The 6,601-nt window shown below is 65.0% G+C and overlaps 2 protein-coding genes across 3 annotated transcripts; one reads left to right on the top strand and one right to left on the bottom strand.

Annotated features, from left to right (window-relative positions):
- Positions 1-1,527: 1,527 nt before the first annotated feature.
- LIMD2 (LIM domain containing 2) lies at positions 1,528-4,998 on the bottom strand. Of its 2 annotated transcripts, none has more exons than XM_025999565.2 (5): positions 4,865-4,998; positions 2,976-3,070; positions 2,743-2,787; positions 2,524-2,663; positions 1,528-2,448 (listed from the first exon to the last, which is right to left on the bottom strand). In XM_025999565.2, exons 2-5 carry the CDS (start codon positions 3,015-3,017, stop codon positions 2,289-2,291), a joined length of 387 nt encoding a protein of 128 aa, XP_025855350.1. In that variant the 5' UTR covers positions 3,018-3,070; positions 4,865-4,998; the 3' UTR covers positions 1,528-2,288. The 2 variants fall into 2 exon arrangements, with proteins under 2 accessions (XP_025855350.1, XP_072603007.1); XM_072746906.1 differs by lacking the exon at positions 4,865-4,998 and adding an exon at positions 3,900-4,029.
- On the top strand, positions 3,033-6,480 carry LOC140596237 (uncharacterized). Its single transcript, XM_072744482.1, has 3 exons — positions 3,033-3,086; positions 3,519-5,016; positions 5,513-6,480. The coding sequence occupies exons 1-3, from the start codon at positions 3,033-3,035 to the stop codon at positions 5,797-5,799; spliced, it is 1,839 nt and encodes a 612-aa protein (XP_072600583.1). The 3' UTR covers positions 5,800-6,480.
- Positions 6,481-6,601: the final 121 nt, after the last annotated feature.

The raw sequence follows: 6,601 nt of genomic DNA, 5'->3' as shown, positions 1-6,601 counted from the left end.
CCCAAGGGGTCCTTTGGCAATGCTTTTGGTTGGGGAGTGGAGAGTAGGTGTTTGCCTGAGGGGAGCCAGGTATGGTGCCTGGTAAGCAGCTTTGGTCCCTCAGCAGAGAATTTGAAATTACTCCCAGAGGGGTCCTACGATGGGATGATGTGGCTGATACCACTGCTAGCTCAGAGGTGGCTCCCCTTTTCTCTCCACTTCCAAGAGTTCTGCTGAGGGTGCCTCCTGATTATCAAGGTGGCACTGTCGGCCCCCCTGACCCAAGTGTCACCAGTGGCTGGAGTCCAAAACTTCATGGCATCTGGAAGTGCAGGGGAGTACTCCCCTGAGCAGTGTTCTGTAGGGCAGGGCTCAGGCACCTCCAGGAGCCACCTCTCTGTTCTCTCCCCCCGGTCTACCTGTTGTTGGTGTTCAGCTCGGAGCAGGGAGAGACCATCCTTGTCAGGCCATCAGGCCTCCAGCACAGAATTTGGGCCTGCTTTGAATGGGGCTTTCCACTCTCATGCTGAGGACCCAGTGCCATCTGCGCTGAGCGTTAGCTACTGCTTCAAAGGGCAGCATCTACCTCAACACAACACAGTGGCCTATCTGCCACAAGTCTGAGTCCCAGCTTCCTACCCTGTCCTATGGGCATGGGGCCACTTACGACTCAAGAATTGTATGGGGTGCAGTGGCAGCAAATCCCCGAGGAGTTGGCCCTTTTGCTCCACCAGTTCATGTAGCCCATGGGCAGTTTGGAGAAATCAGGACAATTGGGTCCAAACAGGACAACCCAGACTTCCTACCTATAATCCTCTGGCGGTGGGGTCTCAGGTCCTCCACGTTGGCTGCATTTGCCCTACGGTAAACTTGTCCCTCCAAGGAACAGAGAAGCTGTTTCTCCTTCGACTACCTGGGATGGTGCCCGCAGCTGCCCCACTCCCCAGAGATTGAAAAAGCAAGGGGAAGATGACAGATGGGGAAGGACACAGCAAACTAGAGAACCTTCAATAGCACTTGCTGAATCTGCTGGTTTCTACCATCGTTTGCTGATTTCCAAGGCAAAGGCGGGCAGGGGAGGGAGGTTCCAGACAGGGACTCAGGAGAAGGGTTTTGCCTTGCAAAATACTGAAGTGCAGTGAGGCCAGGGTCCATCACCTATGGATAGCCTGAAGTAGGTTCTACACTCAACGTGGGGTTTGAACTCACAACCTTGAGTTCAAGAGTTGCATGCTCTACCAACTGAGCCAGCCAGGCTTCCCAGCCTGACCCTCTCTTAATCAACACAGGCTGACCAGCAAAGTAGAGTTCCAGTTATGAAACCACTCTGGATAGGACAGTGTGGAGGAGATCTGGCTATTGCAAAAGGGGCACCCCCCTTTTTCTCTCAGGCTGGTTGGCATTTCCTTGATACCCATCACCAGCCCCACTCCCACCCCAATCAAGGCCAGGAATGCTTTGGACTGACCATGTTCCCTGTCACCTCTGCATCCTTCCTGCCACAAAGCTCCCAACCCCCCAATCAGGCCACATGATACAGAGTCAGAATCTGTTAAAACATATTTAAAATAGGGTTGATCACAACAGTCAGAACCGGCAGCAACAGGGGAGAAAGAGGAGGTGAGCATGGCGGACGCCAGCCCCCAGCCAGTCTCTGTGGCTCTCAGCCTGGCGGTGGTGCTTTAGCTTCCGCTTCGTGACTCCGGTGGTGCAAGATGGGTCCCAAGCCCCACTGGGCAAGTCGTGCTTCGCCTTTCGGGGGAGGGCAGGGCTAATCCACTTCCTCCCCCTCCCCCCGCCAGGGCCTTGGTGGGCATTCCGGGAGGCCCAGCAAGGACACACTGGCTCTCCTTCCTCCGGTCTCCATGGCTCAGGACCAGGCTAAGGGCAGAGGTAGATGGGGAGACGTGAGGGCCGCAGAGAGCCCTAGGTGGCAGTGAGGGAGCTTGGGACCCTGAGGGGGCATGCTGACTCCTTACTGGAGAAAAGGCACCTAGATAGGGAAGCTGGGCTTGGGGGCCTCCCAAGGGGCCATGGGGGGAGGCTGAAAGAAGTAGGAAGCAGGGTGGTGAGCAAAACCCCAATCCTGATTCCCGAGCCACCCCCACCCAGGGAGAATGAAGGAATCCTGGAGCAGAGCCCTGCCCCCTCAACCCTCTGCCTGAGCAAGATGGCCTTGTCCCCATCCCACCCTGGGATGCACCCCAGGATCCACCCCCCCACCCCAAGAGCAGGTCCACTCTTTCCCACCCTCCCCACTGCCCCACTCCAGGCCCTCTTCTGCAGAGACAGTGGCCCGCAGAGGGGCCTCAGGCCGTCTTGGTGCCAGGGTCCACCTCCTTGTGAGCCCAGAGCTCCTTGTGCTGCTTCCGGCCAAAGCCCTCGTCGTAGTTGCCTTTGCTCTTAAACAGCTGCTGAAAGTGGGGTTTGCAGTAAAATTCCCCGTGCAGTGCCGCGTAGCTGCCCAGGCTGCAGAAGCAGAACAACTGTGGTCAGGTCAGGTCAGGGCTGGCAGGTGAGGGCAGGGGCAGGGCAAGGGCGCACCTCAGCTTGGTGTGACAGTGCTTGCAACAGAAGCAAGAGTTGTGGAAAATGAGCTTGTCGGCCACTAGCCGCTCCATGGGGTACACGGTCTTCTGGCAGGCCGCACAGCTCTCCTTCACCTGGGCCCGAAGGCTGAAGGACTGACCGCAGGAGAGAGTAAGCAGGCGCCTGACCCATGCCCCCCCTTCTTCCCCGCGACGCTCCTCTCCCGGGCCCTACCTTGGAGCGCTGGACAGTGCTGCTGCCACCGCTGCCTTTGGCTTCCTAAGGGAGAGGGCCAATCGGCCAGGTCAGCTGAGGGATGCCCAGACCATTGCTGCGGGGCGCCCGCCAGGTCCCAGGGCCCCGGGGGGCGGGGCAAAGGGTGGCAGGCAAGCCCGCCGCCCCTCACCCCTTCACCCCAGGCCAGATGCCGGCGGGAGAGGGGCCCTCCCGGCCCGCTGATCACCTACATGAGAGGGGGTGGCCTGGGCGGCTTCTGCAGCCTGGAACATGGCTCGGTGAGGGCGATGGAGGCCCCAGGTGGAGACGCGGCACCCGCTGGGTTCTGCAAGGGGAAGTCGGTCGGCAGGGCCCCACAAGCCCTTCCCCAGCCTGCAGGGTGGGGTGGGAGCGCTTACAGGCAGGGGGCTGGGGGGCTGCGGTTGGGACTTTCCCTAAGTCATTTCCTGTTGCTCTGGGTCTTGCCACTTCCGCCCCTCACCCACCCCCTCCGCCCGCCCGCCCCCCACGCCGCTCCCCGGGGCCCGGGGGTCCCTGAGTGGAACCATGTGTCGTGGGGAAAGCACAGAGTTAGCCGGCAGCGGCCAGCGGAGGGGGCGCCGCGCAGCCGCCGGGAGCGCCCGCTGCCCGGACCCGCCTGGCCGAGGGGAGGCCGAGGGGAGGCCGAGGGGAGGCCGAGGGGAGGCCGAGGGGAGGCCGAGGGGCGGGCGGGCCGGGCGGGGCCTCGGTGAGAATCCGCTGGCCCGGCCTGACCCCGGCCCGACGCCGCCGAGGCCGCGGGCGCCCCCCTCTCGGCCGCCGCAGCCCTCGGACAGCGCTCCGGGCTGCGCCGCCCGCCCCGCCCGGCCAAGCCGCCGCCCGCGCCCCGCTTCTCGGCCCAGGGCCGACGAGCACCGGGCCCCAGACCCGGGACCCCCGCGGGCCCCGCCAGGGGGACTCGGCCCCGTCCCTGCTCGGAGGCGCGCCCGGGAGGGCGGTCGCCGGCCTCGGGGCGCGGGGGCGCGGGGGCGCGGGGCCCCGGGCAAGAGCGGCGGGCGGAGGCGCGGGGCGTCGGGACCCCGCGGGAGGCGGCCCTCGCGCCCGCACCCCCTCCTCGGCGCCCGGGCTTGCGAGGCGGATGCAGGCCCCCTCCCCGGCCCGCCCGCGGGTCTCACCGGGGCCCCGGCCTGGGCCGCGGGGCGGGGGGTCGGTCTCCGGGGGACGCCTCGGGTGCGTGGAGGGCGCGGGCGCGAGCTCCCGCCGCTGCCAGTGGTCCCCGAGCGGCCGCCGCCGCCACCGCCTTATCGCGGCGCCGCCCCCGCCGGCCCCCGCCCCGCGCCCGCCCATTGGCTCCGCCGCGCCCGGAGCCGCCTCCGGGGCCCCGGCGCCGCCGCCGACCCCCTCTGCGCTTTGTCTTCCCCTCGCTCGCCGTCCCCTGCCTTTGTCTGCCCCGCCGCCCCGACCCCGCGCTCCGGGCACCCGCGCCGCCCCCGCCCCCGGCCCCGGCTCCCCGGCCGCCCCGTCGGCCCGCTCCAGACCCAGGCGGGGTCGGGAGCCGCCGCGGAGCGCGCGCCTCAGGGCGAGGCGAGGGCAGGTCGACAGGCCCGGGGCCCGGGACAAATGGCGCTCCCAGCGACGCCCCTCCCGCGGCCTCAGTTTCCCCAGGGTGGCCTCGTGCCCGCCCGGCTGTCCGCGCGCCCTGCGGGGTGACAGCCCCGCGGGGGCGGCCGGTCCGGGATCCCACGCCCCCTCCGGCCGCGGAGTCCTCCCGCCGCCAGAGGCCGCCCCCGAGGCCGGCAGGGCCGGCGGCCGGCACGCGGTCCCGCCACGCGAGGCTGCGAGGCGCGGCGCCCCGTGGTGGTCGCCTGGGGCCGCCGGCTCCCCGCGGGCCGGTCTGTCGGGGGTCCGGGGGGCCAGCAGCCCCAGTCCCTTCTGCTGCGACCCCACAGACAAGGGCCCCCGGAGGCTGCAAGGCCCGCGGCGCGTCGGCCTTCCTGTGGTGCCGCGGGTGTGTGGCGTCAGTCACCCCGCGCCTCACCCCACCGGCACCGTCGCCTGAGAGAAATCGAGGGCAGCCCCTTCGGAGAGTTCCAGCCTTCAGACCAGCGAATCGCGGCGCGCCCGCCCGAACCTCCCTTACCACGAGGGAGCGAGGCCCGAAGACCCAACGCCTCCTCCAAGTACCGAAGCTAGGGCGGCGGGCTTGGCGCCGGCTCCGTACTCCCTGCCCGCTGGCCCAGCGGCTGCCGGGGCTCCAGCACACCGCTGGACGGTCGGGGGCACAGGAGGCAGGTGACTGTCACCCACGGGGGGGGGTAGGGCCTCAGTTGTGCTGTGCACGCGGCCGTGGCTTCCCGGAGGGGCCTCTGTGGGGAGATGCCCGCTACCTGGCTGCGGGGACTGCCGGGCTCTGCCTGAGGTCTGGCTGGAAGCAGTTTCACCAAACACAGCCCTAAACATAGCTTGTTCCCACACTGTGGCAGGAATAGAACTAGTGGCTCCAGAGCACAGCCCACACACACGTGTCAGGGAACAGAACAGCTCAGCGCCTCTGAGCCCCAGGGCTGGAGGGAGGGAGCGCTTCCCCAGGCCCCAGCTGTTCCCTTGGCTCCCTCAGGGCTCCCATGGCCTGCTTTGCTTTTTCTCCCCAGCCTCCTGCCCTGCCCTAGAAGAAGATTTATGTTTGGGGGGAGCTGCAGGCCCAGACCCCCTGGATGGGGTGTGTGTGTGTGTGTGTGTGTGTGTGTGTGAGACACTTCTAAAACTGTGTGTGCATCTTTCCTGGCAGCTTGCATAGCAGTGACCAGATTCTCAAAGACCGCTGCAGTGATGCAGGAAAGTGTGGCCCTCACCCACTGGAGGAGCACCAGGAGCAAGCTGCGCCTGCTGCAGGCACTGTGGAGCCACCTCCCCTGCCCACGATGGGTCTGCGGGGGGGATCTGCCAGCAGCCACCACAGGAACAGCAGCTTGGGCGCGGAGGATGAACGGACCCGACCGCAAGGTGAAGAAAGCAGTTCAGAAGGAAAGAAAACAGGCTGATGTTGGTGTTGAGAAAAGGGAACTTGAGGTTTAAAGATGAGCTGGGCAGGGGTAAGGAGGAGGCTTGGAAACAAATGTGACCTGGCCTCCCCACTCAGCCCCCTAGTGGGTGTCATTCCTTTCACCTCAAGCCCTGTAACTGCCCAAAGGAGATATTTTTTGTTTTTCAACTGGTGTTATAATTTCTGAGAGAAGGGAAACTGAGAGCATTTGATGGCTCAGAGCAGCTTCAGGTCAGAGGCATTCAGAGGGAGGGGCACTTCCTTAATCTGACATTTTTAGGGCCTGAGCGAGAGGAGGGCGCCTCACCCCAGAGGGACTGGCAGGCAGGGAAGGTGCCAGGATGGTGCCCATGCAGGCCGGGAGGCACCCTGGAGACCCAGGTCAGAATCACTCCCCTGCCCAGCCTTGCTGGCGGCCAGCCAGGATGAGGGAACAGGTTTGGTTCTTGGGTTACCTGCTCCTTGGGTATTAGTTCCAGGGGTAAGGAGACACTGCAAGTCATGTTACAGAACAAGACCATCTACCTCCTTTCCTGCCAAACATGAGCCTCTTCTGCCTGGACTCCTAGTGGCCCAGAAGGGGTCCTGCGGAAAGGCTAGTCTTTAGCACCTGGACCTTTCGGCCCCAAAGTGGTTTGCTGGCCGTGGACTAAAACGGACGGTCTCACATCTTTGGATAGTGAGGAGACAAATCTATTACGTGTGTTGTGAGGCTATCTGATGATAGTTACGGCTGTGCTTGCACATGCGCTCGTGGGACCACTCTGGGAAGCCAGAATGTGGGGCTGAGGGACTCCTATCCCAGCCTGCGTGGCCAGCACACAGCAATACCAC

Source organism: Vulpes vulpes, chromosome 2 (genome assembly GCF_048418805.1).
Source record: "Vulpes vulpes isolate BD-2025 chromosome 2, VulVul3, whole genome shotgun sequence".
NCBI lineage: Eukaryota > Metazoa > Chordata > Mammalia > Carnivora > Canidae > Vulpes > Vulpes vulpes.
The sequence above is the reverse complement of the archived record's forward strand: the minus strand, read 5'-3'. Positions and strand labels throughout refer to the sequence as shown.